At 38.0% G+C, this 26277-nt stretch overlaps 1 protein-coding gene across 1 annotated transcript in view; it reads left to right on the top strand.

Annotated features, from left to right (window-relative positions):
- Positions 1 to 26277, top strand: part of KIF26B (kinesin family member 26B) — a 269833-nt gene that overhangs the window by 97935 nt on the left and 145621 nt on the right. Inside the window, exon 4 of the mRNA XM_041404283.1 lies at positions 12783 to 12949. Coding sequence (XP_041260217.1) covers positions 12783 to 12949 — 167 coding nt within the window. The remainder of the gene's footprint in view (positions 1 to 12782; positions 12950 to 26277) is intronic.

Below are 26277 nucleotides of genomic sequence, written 5' to 3'. Positions count from 1 at the left end.
CAGTGATCCTTCTTTGACATGTTACTATGGAGCAGAAAATCAGTCCATGATGCTCTATTAAAAAAAGTAAGTAAAATAGAATAAATACTTCCTTTCTAAAATTAATTTAAAGGAAATTTCTGAAAATTTTACATTAAAAGCCCACTAAATAAAATGGAGGGGAAACATTCAAAACAGTTCATGTGCAAAGAAAAATTCTCAGTGCAATAAGCCAAAATTAAAACTGAAGATGACAATGAGACATTTATTACAGTTCAGAATAGTTTTCTAGAGTTCAGGCATCATTTCAGATGGTGTGCTAGTTTGGTGTTATTCTATTTGAATTTAATTAAATACATTTAATTAAATCTATTGTAAATCTGTTTTATCCCCAAGGGGCCAGTTAGTATAATCCTTCTGTTTGCTTACAAAAATATCAACCAATTGTTCCTGCACTAATTTTAATCACTGTTTATTTTTAAGCAATAATGAAGTGTATTTTGTCTATTTAGTTTTTTGTGCAAAGTCCTTGGGGCAATGAATTTTTGTTGTTGTTTGTGTCCTATGTAGAAGAAAGTTTGTATTCATTGTCAGAGTGTTTAAAAAAAAGATAAAAAGAAGAAAAACAAGTACAACAGTGCCATTTGATGTTAGTTTAGGCTGACTTTAAAGAGAAAGAAATGAATGTAGTTGTAAGACTTGATAGTATACTTTCAGACAATAATAAAAATGAGCAAATTCTACTAGGAAAAATTAGGAAATAATGAGCCTACAAGAATGCAAAAAATTAAATAATGACAAGAGTCTTAGACAATTTACAAAGCACAAATCTACCTGAGATTAATGTAGTTCAAAGACAGGCAGTCATTCATAACAAAAGTTGGAAGAGCATGCTGTGGATAGATACTGTGAACAAGTTTTGCTGTGAAAGTGTACACACAGTGCAGCTATGAGTAAAGAGTAAAGAATCACTAGTATTTACTGTGTGTGCTGCATCCCAGAGTTAAATGCATTGGGTGGCAAGATGCATAGGACCTTGCATATGATTGTGTTGTATTTGTTTTTTACAGCACCTTTCCTAGCCAGCAAATCATGCACAGTCATTAAAGCTGTGTGGTGATCTCAGTTCTGTTGTAGTGGAAAATAATTCCTGATGAATCAGGTTGTTATTTGTCCACTCAGAATTGCCATGATGGGTTATACTGATGGAATTTGAAAGAATATAATCACTTAAGGAATGATTGTTGTTTGTTAGTGCTGCATAGTGCTGAATGGATATTCAGTTGTTCTCTCTCCTGCATTTTCAGAAACAGCTGTAGAGCACATCCAGAGTAAAGCCTATGCCTCTTTCTAAATTATTTTTCAGAATGGTGCAATTTTGAGAATATGCATGTCTGTAGTCTATATCTTCCAAATCGATCACTGATTTTTTAAAATCCCATTTGAGAATAGTAAAGGAGTTATGTCTCAGCATTTTCTAAAAAAGAGTAATTTGAAATCAGTGATGAGAGCCAAATATTGTTCTTCATCTGACCTTCTTCAGATGTTCATTGGAGATGGGGATTGGTATTAATTATTCAGTCTGCACGTGAATGTGCACAAAATTAAAACTGAGACTGGACAGTTAGCATGTTTAAAGTTCTTAGTGTACAAAGGCCCTAAGGGGACATGTGGGAATGTCATCTTTGTACTGTAAAGCTGTCATAGTGAAGACAGATTATGATGATTCCTGCAAGCCAAAATGCAAATTGCATATACTGGGGACAGATCATTGTGTGCACTTGAATTAAATGCTAGGTCAGCTTTGGATAATGTAGTATTGAGTTAGAGCCTGGAAAACTGTGCTTAGCTTGGATCCCTTCAAGGCTTGCAAATCTAAGCTGAAACAAACAATTTGAATGGAAAACATGACAGAAGTTGCAGCAAATGAGAGGAGGCAAAAACATGATTAGCTTGGAAAATAAGATTAGTCTAGGAGCATATGTAAAAAGCTGAGGCTGTTCAGTGCTGTGCGTGAAAGATTCATTCCATTCCAAGTAGAGTGCTGTACCAAGTGTGCATCCTGATGGTCACAAGTAGTTCCATTTGTGCCCCTGAAAGGGAACCAGAACAGAGAGAGGCTCACTTACTAATGATTTACAGAATGCACCAACTAAATTTAATCTGATTTTGTCCAGTTGAGGATGTGCTTCTCCTCTTTTTTTCTTTCATTAGCTGAGAGGGCAATAAATCTAGAGCAAACGGAACTGAGCACCTTGTCAGCCTATGGAATTCACCCCAGGAAGTGGCCTCCAAGTCAAATGCTTACAGTTGGGTGATTTTTATGATTGCTAATAACAGCTGTAGCTATGCAAACTAAGGTAATAGGGCAACCAAATCTATGGCTTAAGGCACTCACCTTCAGAGCAGAAAGCAACTGTTTCTGTCCAGGTCCTGGTTTCATTTGAAGGCTCTTCTGGAACCTTTTGATTTCTTTTCATGTATTCCTGTTAAAAGTTAAAATTGTTGCTGTAATAAAATACTTTTAAAATGTTAGCAGGATTTTTTTTTTATTATTGACATGAAAGATGTGTTCATGTATTGTGACAGATTAGAAAGACCAGCCTTGTTAAATTTATAGAGGTCACTCCTGCTGATGCGTAACTTCTGCAGCACAGTCAGGGTTTTTTTCTTTAGCACAAAAAGTTAAAGACTCCTCTGGAAATGAGACACTCATGGCTGTTCCCATGAGGACTGGTAACTTGATATCAGCAGTTGCCCCATCTTCACATTGGTACAATGAAGGAAGGAGCATCTTCAAGGGACTATTCATAGTAGGGAGACAGAAAAGGGCAATTTGGATTGTTGTGGTGTCTGCCAGCACTAATATCATTAAACCTGTGTCAGCAGTTTATAAAAAAGCTGATAGTCATGACTTATTTCCAGTGGGGAAGCCACTGGAATGGCACTAGTTTCCAAATAGAAACTTTCTAGAACCCTGGGGGTCAAACCCATGCACCTTTCCATGAGCAGGTTGGTAAGAGACCTGCCAGGTGTGTACTGATCTTACCCCCCAAAAAGGAGGGGCTACGGTCTTGCTCACCATGAGGTGATCGTGTGTGTGGACTGAATTTGCATTATGCCACATTCTTATGCAGTAATCATTGCAGGAATCTCTAAGCCTGTCAGATGATTTTTCCATACTGTAAATTAAGTAGTTCTCTCTCCTTGTGTTTTCATGGAGAATTGAACCATATGCCTTTGCTTAAATAAGGACTAATGATTCCACCTATGTGTGGATAAACTAATTGTGTGTGTTTTTATCCCTTATCCTCTTGCTAGCTACAGAAAGAGGTTCCTTTCTGGGTCAATAATGCCACTTAAGTTAAGCCCACATGCTGTCACACTCTGGTAGCTTCTAGAACTGTTCTTGTCAGTGACAAGTGAAAGGTCAGTGTCTCACAGATTGTTGTTTGTGATAAGGAAACAGCTACAATAAGATTTTAACTTCTTATGATATCTTGACACTGCTGGCAGTTGGTAACTGATCAGAGAAGTGAAAGCTTGTTTTCATAAGAGATGCATTACTCCTGCACACAGTGCAATAGAGCTGTGCCTCAGCTTCAGAAATGCACCCACTTCATTTAACTACTGCCCCACATGTACAGACAGGAGTCAGACATACTCCTCTTCCGATTGCTGCACCAGTTATTTTAGCACAATTAGCCTGGCTGCTGAGGACTCAAAAGGTAGCTGATGCAACAAAGGATTACAGTGAGACTGCTGAACCTGGATGTATGAAAGCAACTTTGACTTGAGTCACACAAAAGAAAGGCATTTTCTCCTGTAAAATGTTACTAATCTGATAGAGAATAAGTCATAGTGCAAAAAGATCCAATTAATTTCCAGCTGCACAGCTTTACAATGCAGTAGGATATACAGGTAACTACGAGAATTAACAACTTCATAAAAGTAGATTTAAAAAAAAAACTTCTGAAAGCTACAGGAAGCCTCAGCTTTCCAACAGATTGATATGTTATTGCTGTCTTCTTGACAAGAAAGGAAGCAGTTTTATTGTGTTGCTGCACAGTGCCTTTTTTTGAATTGCTAAAATGCTTAGAGACACAAAATTGAGAACAGAACCTCTCTTTGCTAGCTGATGTTCCTATTTTTCATTTGCAGAGTCGGTATGGGAATATGCCAACTGGGAAACCTTACGTTGCTGCTCTGTCAGCAGAGGCTTGGCTGGTGGAACTTTGTGAATGAGAGGTGTACATGGGCCTGGCTGATGGTGCTTTACTCGAAAGGGATGGCTCACAGCCCTACAGGAGCCTGCCTTTGGCAAGTCTGCTTCGCTGAGGGCCCTGTGGGGCAAGGAGGGCCTGAATATTTATACCCCAGGATGGCTATCCAGCCTGTAGCTTCCTTGGAGAGGAGTAGGCGAGGCTGGCATAATCCTGAAGGGACAGGAGAAAACTTTGAGGGTATTGAAAAAGGTAGTTCTGATAGCTGTTGTGGTTCTGTAACATGGTAGAGGCCTTACCTTTCAGAAAATAGTTTGGTAATTAAGAAGCAACTAATAAATAAAATTTGCATGCTGCGTCATTCTGACTACAGGAGTACTGCAGACTTGAATCTACTTCTGTACAGGGATTGAGTTCACTTGAGGTAGACATCCTGTCCTGAATTCAAGGTGTGTTACCTTGTCATAAAAGGAGGTCTGGTTTGACAAGCGGGACATTCCCTCACAGAGCCATGCTGGCTGTGACCAGTGACTGTGTTGTCCTCCAGCTGTTTTGCAATAACTCCTACTATGATCTTCCTCATGATTTTACCAGGCACTGAAGTGAGACTGATGAGCTTGTAGTCACCAGGGTCATTCCTTTATCCTTCCTGAAAACTGGGACACTGGGAAAGTGCAAGCTTTCAGTCAGTCTGGATCTCTCTGTATTTCCAAGACTGTTCAGTAATCGTTGTGAGACTTCTCACATTGACATCAGCCATCCACTTGAATAGTACTCTTGGATAAATCCCACCAGGCATCTTAGAGGGATCCAGCTGGAAAAGAACCCCTGTTTTGTAAGGCAGAACTCTTAAGTGTGAAAATTTGAGGAAAATGCCTTATGGAAAAGGCATCCACCATTATTTGGATGCCTGATCAGCCTCTAAGTAGCTGATGTTGAGACATTCAGCAATTCATGGCAAAATGTTTCCATTTAATGAGCTCTTGAGTGTGACATGAAACTAAATATAACATAGCAGCTTTGATGGGAAGATGTGCCCATGCCTGCAAAAATTTGGATTTCATCTGTGCTGAAGAGTGCACTGGATCTGTGTTAATAATAATAGTGATAATGATAATAGTCATCATCATCATTATTATCTGCTTTATAGAGGGACATGGGAGGTGGCTGCAATAGTCAAAAGTTATCTTTCTTTTGGACAGCAGGAAGTTGGATATTGCAATTAAACTCTACATGCTACATGGTAACTAATTTATTTTTAAATAAAAGTAGTTTATGCTAAATCATGAGTCTGATTAAATACAAAGCAGAATCAGCATTCTTGCCATGCCAGTGATTCTCCCTTGGAAAAACCTCACTCTTTCTAAGGTGCCTTGTTTTGTGTTTACCCACAATCTGTGCTGTTACAGTAGCCCCTTCTGCTAGATCAATATATCAGATTTTGTGTGCAAGTTTGCATAAAGTAGGAGCAAAGTGTGCACAAAGAAACTCCCTGGAGCTTCAGTGCTCACATTGAACAGCACGTTGCCTTTGCTAAGCATCTTCAGTATGTCTACCTCCAAGAAAGACTTTGAATGCAGCAGACATTATGTGTGTCCTTTGTCAGCCTCTTTCTCATAGAACACATTCTTTTGACAAGGAAAAGGCTATCAGGATCATCTGTCTTGCTCTTGTTTAGTAGTTGCAGTGGTCTCTGGCTATAGAGCTGCTCAGTATTTTACTGAGAGAGGAAAAGGTCATAATCAAATGGCAGAATGCTGTGGGATTATGTCAGTGCCCTTAACTACAGGAACTTTCTTACTGATTCAAAATTATATTTTTTATAAAGGTGAACTTTGTCCTGAATAATTCTTTAAGTGTGTCTTCTGTTGTAGTGAGTGATTTGTGAGAGATGCAGAGTATGTCCTTGGTACTCTTTGGTGCATTAAAAGATGAATGACTTTGAAAATCACCACCACTTTCAAGTTACTCTGATTGAATGGCATAATTGTTCCTTTTTGCCCTGTAAAGGATGTGTTAATAATTTGATAGTTGTGTGGGCAGCACAAGATTTCTCTTTTTTCTCTACCCGTCTGCCCTTAAGATCCAACTTCAGTTTAATGGTCGTTTAATAAACATTCTACCAGCTTTAACTCAAAACATTTAAAGCTCTATTTAACAAGGGTATTTGAAACTGACCCATTATTATTTATCTTTTCTATTTTCATATGCTGTCTCCCCACAACATGGTAAAATTATGAAAATGAAGTCTAATTAATGTCAAATTATCCACATTTGTCTTTCTTTTTATACTGAGTAAAATGAATCCTAGATGTTATCTTGTCCTTTGAATGCTACCAAACATAAATTTATGCTGCACTTTTTTGGTACTGCACAGAACTTAATGCAGAATTTCCATGTTAGGCAAAAAGGATGAAGTCATTATTACCAGGACGGCTCAGAGAAAATTGCTAACTTGTGGGAAGAGTCCCTACTACTTACTGATAAATTCCCTTGGTGAGAAATGCCTTTTGCAGGTGAGGTAGAATTCCAATATTTTTTTCATTAGCCTCCTTTCTGAAGAGACTCAAGAAGTGTCAGCTCCTGCTCCGTTTCTTTTCTGATGCTGCTTCCTATAGGCAAGTTACTGTAATTCCACTGACAGTTTTAGTGGCTGGGAAGCTGGTGGCTGACAGAAAACATCAGGTTTTTATCTCATTCTGCAATCTACTGCACCAGCACATCAGACAGTGAACTCTTATGCACTAAAGGAAGCAGACAAATTCTTTCAGTTCTCAAAATTAGTTCATAACATTGAGTCGTGCCTCAATGTTTAAGAAGTAGTAGATCAAGCCCAGGAAAAACAGGGCTGCTTAGTTCTTTGGAAAGCTTTGGTTTTCCATGCATGTGTCAGAAGAAGGATCACATGCAGGATGTAGTGTGAGTTGTGCCTCCCACTGCTTGTTTCACCACTCCCATCCACCAGAAACCATCTTCCTTGAGCCAAATGGGAAGAATAACTTTATCTTGTTATGACTGAGAAGAAACTGATGAGCCAAAAGGAGTTGGTTGGAAGGTAAAAGATTAATATTGTAGAACAGCCAGAATACCTGATGGTGCGTAATGGAAAAATTGGTATTAAGTTCTTACGCTTGTATTATAAACAGGTTTATATTAATTTATGGTCATTTTGTTATGCAGAGCTTTGAGAAATGCATCCTTTAGTGCTTCCCTCAACTCATCCTTAAAAGGGAGTCTTTAAGAAGAACCTTTTTCTCTGTTAATGTAGATATTTATTGTCTAAAATAACACAGGAAGTCATTTAGTCAGTATTTATTGGGCAGAAAATTCAGTGCTGCTCTGAATAAAGAGTGGATTGGCAAAGAAGTCATTCATGAGTGTATGTGTGTTTATGAAAGAGAGCTTTCTACCTTCAGTTTCTTGCTGGTGAGCTTTTCTCCCAAGATTAGGAATTCTGGACACTGAGAATTGCTTTATAGTGAACTTGAACACAGATTTATATTTTGAATTTAGCTTCAGATATAGATATATTTCACACATTCCTGTGCATCCACTTCATTCATCACTTACTGATGTTACCTAGATTGTGGGGATGGTCCCGAATGCTTCACTACCTCCAGAGCAATGTGTATTTCACGTCTTTCATAAATGCTAACTTTCGTTTGTAAGGTAATTTCAGTTGGGAGTCCTCAGTTAGGAGTTTTAGAAACATTAATGAGCTTGGCTATAGAATGCTCTTATGTAAATATAATTAACCTCATACTGCACGATGGCAAGTCTTATGCACAGAGAGACTCTGTAATTGGAACGGGAAGAGAATCTATCCCGATTGACACCTGTGGTTTAACTGCAGAGCCATCTTTTTCCTATGAAGTACAGAATTTAAATAATGATTTATCTGCAGCTCTTGCTGTGTAGTGTCAGAAAGCAGTGAAAGAGGAGGTTAATGGTTGCCTTGCATTTATGAGACAGAAGAAAAAAATGGAGCCCTGGGAGGGATATCTGTCTTGTTCCATGTGCACTTAAAAGGTTTTTATTGAGGCATGAAAGGTTGTGTTGTTTCATGCTTTGTCTTTTTGTTGCTTATCCAGGCAGTGATGTACTGCCAAAATTCTATAAAGGAATTTCTCAAAATATATCCTATTAACTGATCTTAAACCTCATGTATATGCTATGTGGATACTCACAGAAAAGAGAGAGAATTTAGGAATCAAGTCTTTTCCCCCTTAAGTACAGAAAAAGCATCTACTAAGAGAGATGGTGACAATAAAGGGGCAGATTTCCATGAACTGTGCTTACCAGGCATGTGTTTATGTGGAAAAAGGGAAAGATAAAAAGAAAACAGCTTGTTAATGCTCAAAGAGTAATTTTCAATTATGTTTTTGAACTGGGACAGGGAAAAAAAATTCTTCAAGGGCTTTGGAACTGTCTGTTCTATAAGTATTTTTCCTTAAATGCATGATATATCCTGGGTGATTTACTCAAGTTTGTATGTGTGTGAACTTCAGAAAACAAGGCCAGAAGAGAATGAGCTAATTTGGTCCTGTGACTGGAGCACAGAGTAAATGAGATTGCAAAATTTCCTCCAAATATCATTCTTCAGTTTGGCTTAATAGCTTGAATGATCTCTACACTCTTAATCTGTGAGACAAAAGAAAGAAATGCAAAATAACTGACTTGAAGTCAGTAGTTTTTGGATATGTGAATATTCTGGGCTCCTTTCTACCTCCTGCTTTACGTATATGTATTGGATTCTGGGAACAAATTAGGATTTATTAGTCAAATATTGTGGGCACATATCTTGGCGTCTGGTGAGGTACTCAGCCTGCAAATTGACCCACACGTACAAATTTGTGCAGTAGAAACAATACTCTGGAAAGTACTGGATACATAAAAGCTTCACAGCCTGGCACAGAATTTGGGATGGCATCACCTTTCCCTTTGTTTCCACTGGCTGCATGACCAAAGGGATGTAATGAAGATAGTAACAGTCACTTGAACTCTTTCAGACAAAACCTGTTAGAGGTTATGGGCGTTCCAGTATCACAAGATACTTCCGTGAGCCTTTGTGTGTAACACAAAGTAGTGCTGCAGGCTTCTCAGATTAAGAATTAGAGCATGTCTGAAATTCAGGTTAATATTTCAGTTTTTGTTGCTTCTAGAGACATTTCACTGCTGAAAAAATCCAACAATAGCAGAAAGTAAAAAGTGCTAAGAGTGGAGATCATTTGTAGGTTAGGAGATCCTGAGCTGTGGCTTGGCCAGCTCTTATTTTATATTGATTTTTCTGTGTCTTAGGTATGTTCCCATTTTGGTATCCCTATAATACAGTCTTGACTAAGAAGTGTCCCGGCTGAGGAGAACAGTAGATCAGTGGAGCACAAGGATTGACATGATGTGCATTTGGAATTTAGTTCTGAGCAAGTTCCTGCTAAGAAACAAATTTTTTTTTTTTTTTTTTTGTTTTGCCTAGTAAGATTGCCATCATAAGTAAGAAACCAGGCAGTGTTACTGAACCCTCAGGATCAAGAGGGTCCTTAACAAGCCCAAAATCCTGTTTTACGAGTAGCCATCCAGGGCACTCCAGGAGGGCACTCAGGGATGCTGCTTTTTGTAGATGATATGTCAATGTAAACAACAGCTCGCTGTTTTCTGCAGCAAAGCAAGTGGTGTGATAGAGCAGGAAGGAGAGCTGCTGCCTGTCCAGCAGGCACTGGTGGTCAGTACCATAGAGATGTTTCAGAACTTGCAGTTTGAGCAGCTGACCATCCCTGTAGTACTTGGACTGTTGTGTAGGACATGTGATAAAACAACATTTATATTGTTTATATTACTGAAACCCCTACAATTAGGGAACAACCCCATTCTGCATCTGCCCATAGTATATGCAACTACTAAAATAAGTATTATTTTTTTCACTTCTCTCTGTTCTATTTGTGGTACTCCACAAATACAGAATTTGTGAATATATTTGATTATTTCCACCTCCTTCTTAATTTTGTTTGTAGTTTACAATAAGAAAATGTCACCTAAATAACAGGCTTCATAAAATCTTCATCCTCATTTATTAAAAAGCATTAACATTCTATTTGCTGACTAATATACATTCTCTCTGCATAGGTGAGAGGCAGTGGTTTATATCTTTCTGAAGGAATATCATGTCTCTTTGTTAAGTGGCTATTTTGGAGTGCTTGTGTTTAAGAACTAGTTATCCACAAAACAGAAACCAAACATCTCAACAATTTCTGGGAAGCTTGGCAGTGATACTTTCAAGCAATGTGCCAAATCAGTTTGAAGCATTGTATTGCTCTGAAGTTCATGTTAGACCTGTGGATATGGACAAGGATCATCAGAAAGTCTCTACAATTGCAGAAACCATGTCACCAATATGACATGGCTTTTCTGTTGTCCTAAACACCAAGACAAATACTTTCCTGTTTGCAGTTGCCTGAAATGCCTCTCTCAAGCCTCACCATCTCACAGCTTCAGAGGATCTGCTGGTGCCAATAGGAATGTATTGCACTGGCTGTGGAAATTCATATTTGGAATCGCAAATCTTTATTTGGCAGAAGATGGGGAAGTTATAATTGCAGCTGAGATAAGCTGACTCACCAACTTCTTAACTGTTTTCTATTTGCCATGGGAGTAGCAGCTCCCAGTGACATTGCCATCAATGGAAATTAATGAATGATGATCCATCCTGATTACATATATTTGCATTGGATGAACTAAGATGAGGCTAGGTTTATATGTGTACACTTCTCTGAAGGGAGAGTGGTCTGTTTAGCAGCTCCCATGGAAGGTAAGGAATTTGGTTTCAGGATAATCGAAGGGGACAGAGCAGAATCTTGTGTTAGTTCATTGCAAAGATAACTGAGTTATCAAGTATTATGTGGTATATAAGGAAATATCGTTTTGTGAATTCAATTGTGCTGGGGCCCCAGGTGGACATACATAGGGTAGCAGGATTCTAAGGAACCGTCTGCCTGCACTGTGGAAATGTAAGGAGGTATTCTGGCAGGCAGCCTAAATTCCTGCATTCTGCAAGTAGTATGAGATGATTTAAGTGCAGGTTTTCAGCTGTACCCTTCTGAGAGCACTGCTCATTCCATGTAGTAAATCCTGTAAATTGGGATGGCTCAGCATGGGACTAACATGATGGGGGCATTTTCAGCAATCTTCTGGTTCCTCATAAAAATTGAGAGGCTAGTTTAACATTCCTGTTTTTGAAGTATTACAGTTCATTGGTCTAAAAGTATGTAAAATAAGAATAAACATTTAGATTATCTTAGCTATAGCAGAATGGATAGCAGTTTTCTGTGAGAGAAACAGAGGTTGCATGATAGCTCGCCTAAAAAATGTTGCTATATCATGTCTTCTTTCCCTCACAAATAAACATCAGTTCTTCAACTTTGCTTTTAGTAACTGAAATGTTTAACAGGCAAAATGAAGCAAGCCTAAGTGGAAAAACAACTGCAGGATGATTTCAAATACTTTATTTGATGCGCCTCACAAAGATGTTTTGCTGGTTTTGTGGTGTTCAGTAGAAGTATGAAATTGGACAGGTGAGAGACTGCCTCTTGGAAACTTTTTGCAGGGAGAAGGAAGCTATGCTGTGGATGATTGCTAGCAATAACCTCAGGGCTCTTTTTAAGCATATGTTGCAATTTTGTGACATGCATTGGAGAAGAAAAGCCATTTGTCATGGAAAGGAGGGAAGGAGGAAAGGGAATTTGTTAGGAATTGCCTGAAGTATGGGAGATGACATGACAGCATTGTAAATTCATGCAGAAGAAGTCAAGAAACTGAATTCAAAGTATTGAGGAGTTGCTTCAGTAGAGCATACCCAGCTTTCTCTGAAGTCAAAGAACTTTCAATTGATTTGAGGAGAACTGGGTCAAGTCTGATGGAACACTGATTCTTTTCAGGCAATGAAAGGCTGAAATGAGACTTCCTAATAAGAAAAAAATGTTAGATGGGCCATCAGAAGAATGAAATCACGTAATGTTTAAAACCTTTTAAGAAAGGCAATGAAAGTGAACAGCAATGATCCCAATTTTGCAGAGAGATGATAAATTGTCTAAGATCCCAAGGGACTCTCTCCTGTGCTGTTGAGTTTGCTAGAGAAAGGTCAACAAAAATGTTTAATACACTAGAGAGGTGTTATTTACAAAGACAAAAAGTGTTGTCCTTTTAATTCCCCCCTCACCCCTTCTGAAGTAAAATATACATATTTTGCACAAATCTAATCTGTCTTTCTTTTATCTTGAGGTAAGACCAAGCAAAGATTATGGTTTACCCTTTCTTTTCTGTATGGATGGAAAACTGTATACATCATTGACATTTTTAGTGGTGGGATAAATTTATCCCATTTTTTCTAATGCAGACAAGGTTAGAGCTGAGTTTAAGTACTGTAGATTAGTATGAAAGCAGCAATAAGCTTGTTCACAGAGCAGCAAAGAGGGAGTGACGGAAGTGCCTCTCTCTTACTCCATCTGCAATCCGGAGGCATTGCTGGATTAGGAGGGGTCAGCCAGTGAACTTTAGCTGATGACACTTCTGCTTTTTTCCTGTCTTCAGATATCTCAGCTTATGACAGAGACTAGTCGAGAGGGGCTGACTGAAGCAGCACTGAACCGCTACAATGCAGACAAACCCTCCCTGTACAGCTTCCCTGCTTCCCAGAGCACATATGTTGCCAGTGAAGTATCCACAGGCACCTCGGTGGCAGCATCGTTTTTTGCCAGGTAAGAGATTTCTCAGATTTTCCTTTGCTGGACACATAATTTCTTTTAAAGGAGGCAACTTCATAGTGAAAAAGGATATCATGTCAAAACATGGGTGTAGATACAGATCTATCACAAACTTGCAGGAATTTCCATGAAATTGTTGTTTAATCCACCTACCTACATTTATCTGTAAAATGGGATGACACTTCTACCCTCTAATGTAAAATATCTCTTCAATGCTTGAGTTGGGTTAAAATGTGATTGCTCTCCTGGAATAGCACTTACTTTGTGAAATATTTAGAGGGGTGTATCCCTGAATGAGAAGGGCCCATCCAAGTAATTTTCTGACAGTCAATTAACTGTAGAGCTAACTGGAGTTGGCTAGTTCAGTTTGGTGGCAATCTTCAGACTTCTTTATTGAATTTTACTTCCATCTAGGGAAATTATCAAGGTTTCACTTTCAGATTGAAAAGTTAAAGTTTTTGATTTCAGCTTCAGTTCCTGCTGTTCCACTAAACTGACCTGAGAGTCTAAATTCAGCCTTGGAAAGTGCTTTATGTTGAATATTCAGACATTGTTAAAAGACATCCAAGAGATAAAGTTTAATTTAAAAAATCTTATGGCTGTCTTGATTAATTTGTTTAATAGTAAAATGTTTTATGAAATGGGCATATCAGCTAATAAGTGAAATATCAATGATCATCAACAAAAAAAATTTTTTTTTTGTACAGAAATGTGCCCTTTACAGAACAGAATCTTTTTAGCCCAGTTGAACCCTTATGTAACAAAAGACATTGAAATAATTATTGTATTTTAATGCTTTTTATTAATTATAAGATTGACTTGGGAAGAGTAATGAAATACCAGGAGAATAAGCCATTATTATAGCACTTCTAATCCAATCCAGTGAGAGACCTTGATTTCAAAGCATGGAGTGAACTTTGAGCGAGTGCCTCAAGCACTTTCCGATCAGCTTCCTTCCCTTGAGAGAGCCAAACTCTTAGTGATTCCACATGCTTCTATTTTATTTTAAAGGTAAATGGAAAACTTTTAAAGTTGTTGGACTCTGTAAATCTGGAAAAAATATTTTCCTCTCCTATTTTTCCTCACCAACATGAGGGCTGCATGTGTTTGATCAGTGTCATACAGCAAGTGAGAAGTGTAAAAGGATTAAGCGTAGCATTTTAGAAGATCCAGTTGTTTGGGGTTACTCTGCCATTTTTTCTTTTCAGATGAGATGCTGCAATAGCAAATGTGAATGATGACAGTGGTCTTGGTTTGCTGCCCTTTTCTGTTTAACTGCAGGCAATTTAAATTAAAATTGCTGAATGTACACACATGGTAATATCTAGTTGGAGTGCAGATTGGGATTAGCACATATTTTAGCATGAATTGATTTATGAAGATGACTTAACTCATTTGTTCTTCGTTGTTTCATTGTTTATGCTGAGAGAATTCATTTGCTCTTAATAGGCTCTGCTGAAATGTAGGAAACTAATTAAATTTACTCAAAATCCCTAGTGTAAATCATAGCATTTTAAGTAGAACTCTGTTTGCTTCTAGCCGATGTTGTGAATTCTTGGGTGTGCTTGGTCCAGCAGAGATCTCATGTTTAGACTGTTTATTTTTAAACTGTACTTAGCAAGACAAGAGTGCCTGGTTTAGTTTGGGGTATTGCACAATTGGATTAATATCACTTATGTAAGTCAATTTTGTCCTGGATTTCAAATTACATCATCTGCTGGCAATTAAGCAGCAAATTCAAGTCAGTTGTTCACTGCTTGACCTTTTAACAAGAAAATTGCCAAGTTGTTTTCCAAGGCTGAATCACTAATTTTTGTTTTGCATCTTGTGTGTAGATTTACATTTCTGTCAAGCTGTGGTAAGAAGTGTAGGGACATACTTGTATGTGTATTCATAAAATGCAAAGTAGAAGGCAGTGGTTGTCTAACTCATTAAGAGGGTGCACTGTTTGTCCTTTGCACCAGGCCTATGAATTCTAAGCTTTTGCTTTTTGTGGTTGTCAGTGGCACATGGAGTAGTGGCTACCAGCTATATATGCTTTTTTGAATGTGTGTCACATGCCATGTTTTCACAGTGAGTAAATAAGAAATTATTACAAAGATAGACAAATTTGCCAATGTGAAGCTGAAGTTCAGAGTTGAAGAGTAGAACCTATTATTTTGAAATTTGAATAATGGCCCACAGTATTTCACTCTAACTTCCCCAACAAGCAAAACAAACCTCAGATATAAGTCATCCATCATCAGGAAAAACCCCAATTAACTAAAATACTATAGTATGGAGGAAATGTCAAAGCATGGAACTTTTGGTTGTAATTACTACAGAAATATCAGGCATGGAATACTGGGAGCTCATAATTTTTCTGTTACCAGGCAATACTAGTTCAACAGTGACAGTCACTTGACTGGTCTATAGCTGGCATTGAGCCATGGAGAAGTATCCTAAGGCCACAGCGACTCTTAGTGATTTAAAAACCAGGAGAATTATCAGATGTCTCAATAATTGACTGTTAGGTTTCGTGATCTATAGCTGACAGATTTCCAAAACAGCTAAAAGGGCTGCAACTTCTGTGAATTGTCATTTGTTGGGATATTGCTGCAAGGGAACTTATGACACATCAGGATTCCCATGGGACAGTATGTGAAAGCTTTAAAGGAACAGACATTGAAAACTGTCCAAAGTGCTCAGCTGGTAGGCTTATGAATATTAGATGATACAGGTATGAATAATGAATTTCTAATGGTGATTCAGACACAGAAACTGAATTCAATCAATTGTGCTTTTAGTGACAAGCACTAAATTTGCTTTTTGTTTAGGACTATCACTCATTTTTGTCTCAGATATGCTTCAATCATGCTAATTTAGCAATATTCTTGCTTCTTACCAGTACACATTCATGATGACAATAATTCATTTAGTGAATGTGAAATAATGTTAAGATTCTTTACTCATAATGAATCATTTACAGAGCATTTTAGAAATTTTTAGCATGACTTCTGCCTCCAGTTTGGGTCTTTGTCCTAAGAAGCACAGCATTTTTGGGCCATTGCAGCCTAAGATGTGACAGCCTCTTGCCTTGTGTCTTCCCAGCACGATGTAGGAGTGTGCCACTCCAGCTAAGGGATTAGTAGATTCCTTGCTGGTACTGCCAAAGAACTGAGGGAAGGGCCCTGCCAAAGAACTGAGGGAAGGGCCTTCTGTCACTTGTTTCCCTGGTGCCTCTGTGAAGCTTTATCAGGCCAAGGGGCATAGTGATTTTATTCCTACCTATGCTGATTTTTACATGGAGAAAACTTCTGGGACTCTGACTTCAGCTTTGGCCTGACTACTCTGCAAATAAACCTGCCCTTCTGAATAAAAACTCTCCCTTGTGACTGGGCTGTAGACTTTCAGTGGTCTCTCTGAGGGTGATAGCATGATGCAGGAAGTAGAAGTCAAAACTGAACCAGAGCCTTTCTGTTGTCCGTGGCAATACATTAAAGTTTTTGGGATCTTGGTGCTGTTCCTTGTTTTCTCCATCACAGCCAACTTGCTTTATTGGAGACGAAGAACTTTTCATCAGAACAAAGGACAGACATAAAAGCCCATTTTACTTGAGATGTAAGAAAGGTAAAAAGCCTTTTGAGGAGGAGATGTTTTTGGATTTTAGTCTTTAAAGTTGTTTCCTATTGCTGGTCAGGAAGTGTAACAGTGTATTTGGAACAAAAGCCTGCCTCAGTCTGAAATCAGATATAGTCATATTTGGATTAATTGAGCCTAATGGGAATATAGATAATCTTGAAAGTAGCCTGAAAAATCTGTTCTAGGGATCATTTTCCATGTCCTTTTGCAACTGAATACTAAAGAGGGCCACACAGTGCTACCACTGTAGACCTTGCAAGGCATGGTTTTCAAGCAGAATGTCCAATTTTTTTTAAAAGCTCTTATATTAAGACAAAATAAGAATAGAAAAACTTAGTTGCATGTATGATGCACACCCAGCTACTCAGTGTGGGATAAGCTCAATTTACAGTTATCCTAATTCTTGTAAAAACTGCTGGTGACCCTTTCCCCACTCATTCCCCATCCGTTTGTGGTATGGCAGCAGGGGAGGAGGAGGTGAGGCAGTGCACTGTGGCCAAGGGGTACAGTGAATGCTGTGTTCAAAACACTGCTCAGTGTGGCACACGTTTCCCTTCCATTCCAGAGAATCCTTTTTGAATATTTTAAAAAATTCTCTTATATGAACTACAAAGCTGATATGAAGACAGTATTTGTGGGGCCCTCTTGTTAAAGCTGCTGTGCTGTTTTGATTACTTAGCACTCCAGAAACCCTGGAATCTCATGCCTCCCTGTTTTTTGCATACATGTGGAAAGCTTCATTTAATCACACAGCTTTTGATGTTTGCTGTTTTTCCTTATAGTTAGTCTATACAATCTTTGTGTATATGTCTGTTTTAAAGCTCAAAGGACTCTGTAAACACAAGGGCTTTCGCTTAAAGACTACTGTGTATTGTAGGCACACCATTTGAATGTCCTCTCTTGAGGTTTTTGGATGTCTGGGGCAGGTTTACAAAAATAAATCTTTCCTGGCATTGCAATGGATAATTTGTCAGAACATGCACAGGAAAAACAGGTAAGAAACAGAGGCAGCAGCTAGTAGAGAAGGAAATGGATTGAAGAGGATATTCTTGTTCCACAGAGCCCAGCTTTGGCATGGGAAGGTCCACGGGAGAAGCACTGGATTTGTGTGGGTAGTCTGGCTGTAACCAGTGTAGCTGAAGCGTGCCCCTGGCAGATGTGAGAGCCAGGTCAGGAATGTGCTGTTGGTATTCCTGTGACAGGAGCAGGTGCACATCAGGCTGTGCAGGCACATCCAGGGCACGTGAGCTGCAGAGGCCTCAGAGACCTCTCAGGAAAGAGCCTGTGAATACTGTCAGATAGTGAAAGCTGCCTGTCTGTGCCTTTCTAAAGAATGTTTTAGTCTGAACAGCAGGTGACTCAAATTATAGTGTTTCTTCATGCTGAAGAGCGGTGGACCCAGTTGCTCTTCCAAGCCATGCAGTGGTTCCCTAGTTTGGGTACTGCTTGGGAAGTTCTTGATATGAAATAGTTGTCACCTCAACATCCTTAAGAGAAAATTATTTTCTGAGACTTGGGTGAAAACATGTTTTGGTTTTTTGCTGTCTGAGCTATGCAGAATCTATCAGGATTTTCTTTCATTAGCTGAACAAACAAACAGTTAAATTGTGGTCAGATTCCTGGACATTTTGAAGAGCTATATATGAATAACTCTAATCAAAATTTCTAACTCTTTACCTTCATCCATATCATAAACTGCATAAGAAATACATAAAAAGAATGTTAAGATAAAAGATCCACAGACTATCTTTCAGCAGGAATGCTGGCAGCAAGTTTGGAAACATCTGCAAATCATTTCACAAATATTTCTACCTTCAAAGCCTGTCTTGGGCTAGCTCGGGGAGGGGGGAAATTTTAATCACAATGATCTCAGTCTTCCTGAAAGACCATGAAACATTTAAAATTGGCACCTAGGTTTGAGTGCACAACTTCAGTGGCTGATTTTTCATACTTCCTCAACATTCCTCAGTAATGCAAGAGATCTATGTTCATAGTCACTGCTTTTCTGTGCTTCCTGTTGCTGTAAGAGTCCTAACTAACAGGCTGTTTCTGCTTTCTGTTATTGGTGTTATTTCATGTATATAAATGAAATAGTAGTAAAAAGGGAATTGTGACTCTCATGAAGCGAAAGACATCTGACAGTTGAGGCATAAGGAATATTCTTTTTCTATGTTCAGTGTAAACAAAATGAAAATATCTTGGTGAGAAAGACTATGTGAGCTACATGCAAGAATAGTCAGTGTGTAGTAGTGGAGACAGTGATCTGATATGCAATGAAAAAATTAAGACTTCAGTGCCACATCTGGAAGAGGGAAACAAAGGTATTTCATTGATCTCTAATTTTGCATGATAGTTCTGTCTTGGGTTCCAAACAATCTTCAGTGACTTGTTTTTTCCCTTCAAAGCTCACACATTTCCCATGACACTTTTGTTTGGCTCAGTTAATGTCATTTGATTAAAAAAAAACCCAAATGCTTAACAGCAATGTCATTTGATTAAAAAAAAAAAAACCCCAAATGCTTAACAGTAAGATTCCAGAGTAGATCCATTTCTAACAAGAATTGTGTAGGGTACACGTCTGAAATAATAGTGTCTGAATCTTTGCATAGCGCATGCTGCCATTATTTAAACAAAAGTTTAGGAAAATGTATACACTCTTTAGACCTGGGTTGGAAATCTACTTGAGATATGTTTCAGTTGCCACTGAGCTGTGAACAAAAGTAATTTAAATCTTTATGCCAGTTACATCCTCTATGTGTTGGTTGCAGATTGTTAGCTTGCATCCACGTCATAAAATACAGATAATAGACCTTGATTTTTAAAGAGGGTTTGGGGAGTGACCCATGGAGCTACAAAAAGAAATAAGCTAAAACTACCCTGGATTATCGTAGAATACTATACTTGCAGGGGCGTGCCATCTGCTTTGCCTCAAAGCATGTAACTGATGAAAAGGATGTAAATCATCCTCATGTTCCTGGAATCAAAATAATCCACCTAAGGTAAACAACTCTGTATGTTTAAAGTTAACAAATGTTTTCTTGTCTAAGCATATTTTAAAAATATATCTATTTAGAAGAATCTAAAGGAAAATATTATTATCCAGGAACAAATGATTTACCATTGAACAGAGAAATTAAAATTCCAGCCCGTGAAAGGTGTGTTACTTTGATATTATGTCTTTATTGAAATATGCTACACCTGCTTCTGTGTGCTGCACGACTTGAGTGTTTTCTGACTTGCACTTGCCCACATGTGGTTTGTTTTGTATTGATGGCAATGGTAATCACTAAATAATGTTGTTGTTGAAGTATTCATCAAGATTTGCAGTTTCTTGTGTAACCAGCCTTTCACAGTTTGGAGAAAATTTGCCCCTTTCCTCCCTTTTTCTTTGTAAAGTTTTGAGATATAATGTTCCTCTGTGATGCAATGAATATCTGGTTGTGTAAAGCAAAGGACACATTCAGTGGAATTTTTTCTGCTTAAGAGATTATCTTAAAATGGGTGTCTTGTCTCCTAAGTATAATTCATTCTATTATTTTTTCCTGGTATATATTGCCTAAAACCCAGAATCCCAGATTTTCTTCTGATTCTTGTAGGAATCAGTGGTCTTTAGTTATAACCTTTTGTTTCTGTAAACGTATTTTAGCACCATTTTAATTTTTACTTAGATACACAAATTTGACCTTGTATCTGGAATTCTTTTGCCCTATTATTTTTATATAATCAGTTGTGTTCAGTTTTTAAATTAAAAATTGCATCTTTGAATACAAGGCATTTATATCTACTTTTCCCTCCTTTTTTTCCTTACTGCTTATTTTCTCAAGTACAAGTCCATGAAAATGCACGATAACCAAAGACCCATTTACCTAATAAGCAAACCCCTTCCATCTCTCTGAGACCCTAGTCAACAGCTGATTATATTACAATGAAAAGGGCCAGTAATGCAAACACTACTTAATCTACTTCATGCAATGTAAATGCTTTGTAGAAGCTCTAAGTGTTACGTAGCCTCCATCAAGGCAGAAGGAGGTAACCAAGACACTTCCGGTCTTCAGTAATTAACTATGGCCTTTGTTCCATGGTCTGAGATGTTCCCTTAGCTGAAGGTTTGCCTTGTCTATTTGTACCCCACTGATTGCTGCTGTTACAGATAAGAGGTTTAGACCTGTAAATCACTGTGCTGGCCCTTTCTTGCTGCAGCTCTCATGTCTGAGATGCCGTGTACCAATAAATGCTTTGCATGCAGGGAAGAGAATGGGATCATCTGGCACTGACGCCCTGATTATTTTAGTAGTTTGTTAAAGAAGAAGATAATTTTTCATGGATTTGTGTTCCTAATTCTTCTAGGTAATTTCAAGCATTAACTACAAAAGTACGCAGGTGTATGGAAGTTGAATTCCTGTTGCTCTCCATACATTATACTAAAACAGAAGTAACTTCTTTCTTTTCCACTTCTTGTCACATCTTGTGATTTCCTGCTGATTTCAACAGATTGAAAAGGGGGAGGCTAATTAAGCATAGGTTTTTTCTTCTAATTTCTAACAGGGTTCTTGAGTGCCAGAACGCTTGCTACTTGAACATCCGCTCCCTGCATTGATTTAGAAAAACTTAAAAGGAACTAAAGCTATTTCCTTCTTCAACACTGCCTTTCCCTGAAACCTGACATGTACATTGAGAAAAACTGCTAGCAGCCTATGCAATAATCCCTCAGCACCTGTTACCAAAGGCTCCTAGTGTTCAAGATTCCTTTTTACTCCTAGGGCAGTGGAAATGAAAATGGTCAGCATTAATCTTTTGACTTTTAGTAGAGTTGTGACTGCCAACCATATTATAGGGACCCTCTTGTTGATTTACTGTTTAGCATATTTCTTGCTTCCCTTAAACCTTGACATAAGAGTTCTGATTTACAGGGTCTCTATCTTGATTTGTGGGGTGAGAAAGATGATTTGATGTAGTTGCACTGTCTATACCAGAAAATTATATGCATCACCAGTTGTTTTTTTCTCTCTGTTTTTAAAAACATCAAAATAACCTTTGCTCAAAGAGATCATAAATCCATAGTAATGAGACTTTTTCCTAAACGCCTGGATGTTCAGAGTGTCAAACTCTTATTCTGATAATTTCTTTCCTGTTACAAGTACTCTTTCTGTGCTGCCCCAGCAGCCTTGAAATTCAGCTGTGCTTTACCTTGTCTGTAGCATTCTCCATCACATGCTCAGTCAGTGCTTTCTGAACCTTGAGAGCAATCTGTTCAACTGCTGAATGACTGTCTTTTTGTTACTATTACCAAGGAATACAGGCCACTTTACTTTTCCTTGCTTGTGGAATAAAAACCCAACAAGAAAATGTGCTGAAATGCAGAAGTGTCTGTTAATTGCCACAGGTAGACAGCTGCCAGTTGGGCTTGTATATATTCATCCCTGTGATGTGCTTATAAAATATAAGACCACAGTGCACCTGTATACATGGCTAGGTGGCTCATAGCAAACAGAGATTTAGAACCTCTTTGCTCAGCTGTAAATTGAACATGATGCATCTCAAAGCTGCAGTCCATTGGCATATTTTGGTCAAATTCTTGGTCTCTTTTGAGTTACTTAAGTTCAGGAATGCATGAATGCATTGCATGCAGGACAGAGACTGCAGAGCTTTCTGCTACACATCTTGATTTGACAATACTGGTTGTCTTTCAGGAGACAGACCTGTTAAAGGATAAAACAAGAAATGAATGTACATATTCATAAGTAATTACAGGAACATTGCAACTAACAGCCACAATTTTCCTGTGAACATATTTCTTGAAATTTTGTTTGGGATGTAGCTTTAGGGATATTTGTATGATGGGGGAGTTCTAGAGGCTTTTCCTTCAAGTGTATTTTCTGTTGTTTAATAAAGAATTTTTGATGATATCTTCAATCAAAGTGTTTACAGGGTCTGTCTCTTCAGCTGTCTATTTTCAGGAAATCAATAGAGACTTAATTTCTTTAATATCTCTGTTCTACTGGTCAAAATTGGGCAGTGGATTCAATCTCCTCTTAGGGTATAGTCAGAGATTCATGTAGGTAGTATATTAGTATATTTTTTTGAATAACCACGCTAAAGAACTACTGCTGCTATCTAGTGATGTGATCTTTGGTTTCATCAGCCCAACAGTCATGAGAGGAAGGAACCAAGATAGTTACTCTGTTGTGAGAATTACGTCAAGAATCTCTTTGAATCTAAGAAAGAATGCTAAGTAAGTGAAAACCATGGAAATCTAGGCAAAGACAGAAAATACAACATCAGCAAAAATTATAGCTGTTTTTTTTTTTCTGAATACCTCTTTGTATGTCCTTTCCTACAGCAGCATCAACCTTGTATTAACAACTACTTTAATGAGCTTTATTATGTTTTGGAAATACCTGTTTTGTTGTGCTAGGTGAGATACACTTGAGTTAAGTCCAACTACTAATTTCTAAAATCTGTGAGCACTGTTCAGAGATTCCCAAGGGCCTCGTGGCCTCTAGTTCAGATCACTTAATTAGCCTTAGGCTTTCTGTTTGAAACATGCTTCTTCTGATTAATTCTGGTTCTCTCAATAGATTTTGTGCTCCAAAGCTAGCATTTCTATCAGCCTGAACTATTACCTGTCATGAGTGAGATGCAAACCATCAGGAGAAGAAAAAAACCCCAAAAATTTCTTGATTCTATGAGTTATGAGTCTGGAGATTGTGTAGGGTTCTTTTTTGGTTTTTTTTTTTTTTAAAATTTCTCTCTGTACGCATGAAGATTTGAAGTAGAATTGCATAATGAAAGCTGAAAAAAGTATTCCTATCATTCCACAAGTTAAAGAGAAACCTTTTATATTACAGAAGTCATGAAATGATGTTGAGAGCTGATAGAAATAAGAATGCATCTATCTTTTCCATCAAGCAATGCAAGGAAATGGGACCAGAAGGAAGGAAAAAAACCTCTGAAGAGGAAAGAGGAGTATTTCACTAAATAATGAAATTCTGAGAACACCAGGGAGACCATATGCCACTATTTAAGGCAATACTACCTTTATTACCTATTCAAGAGTTTAGTAGAACTGTCCAGGTCCCCATAAAACATACTGGACATTACACTGATGCAGGGCAAAGAGGAAAATTCCTATGATGGGATACAACAAGAAAAAAAAATTGCCAATGGGTTGATTATGGAACACATATGTTGGTAATACTGGCTTGAAATGTTACTCCTGAGGTGATTGCATGTTCAGTTAATAAAGTACAACTGATACAATACCATCTGGATATATCTCACTGGGCTGTTTGGTTTAATACCCTGTGAATTCTTATTAATACAATACAGCAATATGAAACAAACTGGGAATGCATTAAATAGATGAAACTAGATGAAAGTCTGTATCATGTTAAATGACTCTCCTCCTGCTGGGATTCAGCAGAGATACAGAACTCCATAGAGCACTAAATGGCAAAACATTGTTAAACCTTTCAAGTGGTGTTGGGAAGATGGCTAGTAAAAGTGGTCTGCACCACTCACAGGTGTCAAATGTAACCTCATAAAACCACCAGTAAAGAATGTCTACCATGCTGATGGCAAAGGGACCAGTGGACTGAGAAGTGGCTGTTGGAAAAGATCTGTGTCATGATTTTAGCTGCATATGAGCTCACAGTGGGACACTCTGACCAGGAGGGCTAATGCAACTCTCAAATATCTAAGAACATATGCAAAGAGGCTGTGAAGAATTAGCTCTGCATCAGAAGTAGATACGGCCACAGATAAAATACGCTGTTTAATTCTGCTGTCCGCAGTCAAGAAAGATGTTGAAAAAATGGAGAAGGCTCTGGGAAGAGGCCCTCAGATGATTAACAGTTTAGAAACCATGCCTTCAAACAGCTTGACTTTAGTTTATCAAACAGATTTACACAGAGATATGTTGACAGTGTGCAGGGAACCTCTGCAGGGAACAGAAACGTGATACTGAAGGACTTCAGTCTAGCAGACAAAAGCATGTCAGGATGTAATGGCAGGAAGCTGGATCTAGACAAATTCTGAATGGTAATGAAATGTGCGTGTTTAGGAAGTACATTCAGTAAAGGGCAATGACCTGCTGAAGTGAACAAGGGTTGCAAACAACAAATAGTTTTCTTTTAGAATCTGTTTTTTAAATTAGAATTGATATTTGAAGAAAAAAAAAAGCTGGAGTAACCACACTTTGTGTGGGCTCTGAGAGTTTCATGTAGGGAAGATCCATTGCTTTGGCTATGTGGGAAGTTGCATTAGAGTAATAATTTTTGCACTTAACAACCTGGGAAGGCATACTTGCTTGTGTGTGAAGGTGCAGCAACAAGGAAAAGTATTTCTTCTGCTCTTTCAGACAGCAACACTGTAAGAAAGCATGAGAAAAAATTGCCATGAAGAAAGGAGTAAACTATTATTTTTCTTAATTTGTATAGGAATCATTTAAAAGTAAGTATTTTAATTTAAGGGTTTTTTTGTAGATGAACTTCAGAGGGTTTTTCTTGCTTGTTTCTGTTAAACTGCCATTATCTGTGATTTTAATTTCTGTGCTTTTATGCAACAAGATGTGGAAATCTTTGTTTTTTCATAGCTTCTCTGGGCACACATCTGCTGTAGTGGTGCATTGTTTTCCTGTTCCTTTGAAAGTCTATCCTTTTCTTGTCAGTTACAGAAAGCACCTCAGTATATACATCATTAGGAGGAAAAAAAAAAGAAAAAGGCTTCCTAAAGTTATGAAGGTTTTGCTTCTTCCTTTGCCTCTTGGATTGAGTATGTCAGTCAAAAAAGGTGATGGTTGTTTCACTCCTGACACAAGTATATGTGTAAAAATCATGAGAGTGGGACAAGAGTATCCTAATATTTTGACATATAAATGAAGAGTTGAGTTTAGCAGCAAAAGCTGAAATAAAAGCATATTGTATCTGAAATCAAATGCTTCGGGGTGAATGTCTATGCTTGAAAATTACTGAATTGAAAAAAAAGGCAAACAAAAAACCCCTACCAAAACAAATCCCAGCTGTTCCACTTGATGGCTCATAAAATCTGAATAAAGTCCTTCAAGAGGCTTTTTTATAGGAAGATAGTACTTTTTGTATGCATAGTTATTGTAGCATCTGGTTCCCATCTTTGGGAATTCAGAGACTCCACAGGCACCAACATGCTGTCTGCTGCAGAGAAGCTCTACAACACAGATAAATGCTGCAGACAAGTGTGCACTATGTAACGTGATGTAATTGTCTGCAAGCTGGAAAGATGTTGGGGAGGAGGCAAAACCTGAATCAGTAAATTTTGATTAACTTAAAATGTAGGAGTAGCCCTGGCATAAAATTTCCTTTGTTCACCTGTGAAGATTGGATTGATAAGCTGGCAACACCTGAGTCAATAAGATTAACCTGTCAAAGAAGGTAAGCTAGGCATACCTAAGGCAAGAAGGGCCAGAGAGTTTTCACAGAGGCTGTGTCCTTCACGGAGGATTCAAACAGGGGGGATCAGTAAACTAATTGTCCACAAATATGAGCAGGAAATACAAAGGGCCTTTTATGAATAATATTACTGAATTTAGTGTAAATGTGAAAGGAAATCAGAATTTGTCTCAGGTATTTCTGGCTCATCACATTTGTCCTAAAGATGCCTTCTTTCTAAAAACAAGACCTCTGTGTAAGTAGTAATCACAGTATTACATTATGTGAAATTGTAAG

Source organism: Onychostruthus taczanowskii, unplaced genomic scaffold (genome assembly GCF_017590055.1).
Source record: "Onychostruthus taczanowskii isolate IOZ18803 unplaced genomic scaffold, ASM1759005v1 scaffold21, whole genome shotgun sequence".
Taxonomy (NCBI): Eukaryota; Metazoa; Chordata; class Aves; order Passeriformes; family Passeridae; genus Onychostruthus; species Onychostruthus taczanowskii.
This window is presented reverse-complemented; position numbering and strand designations above follow the sequence as displayed.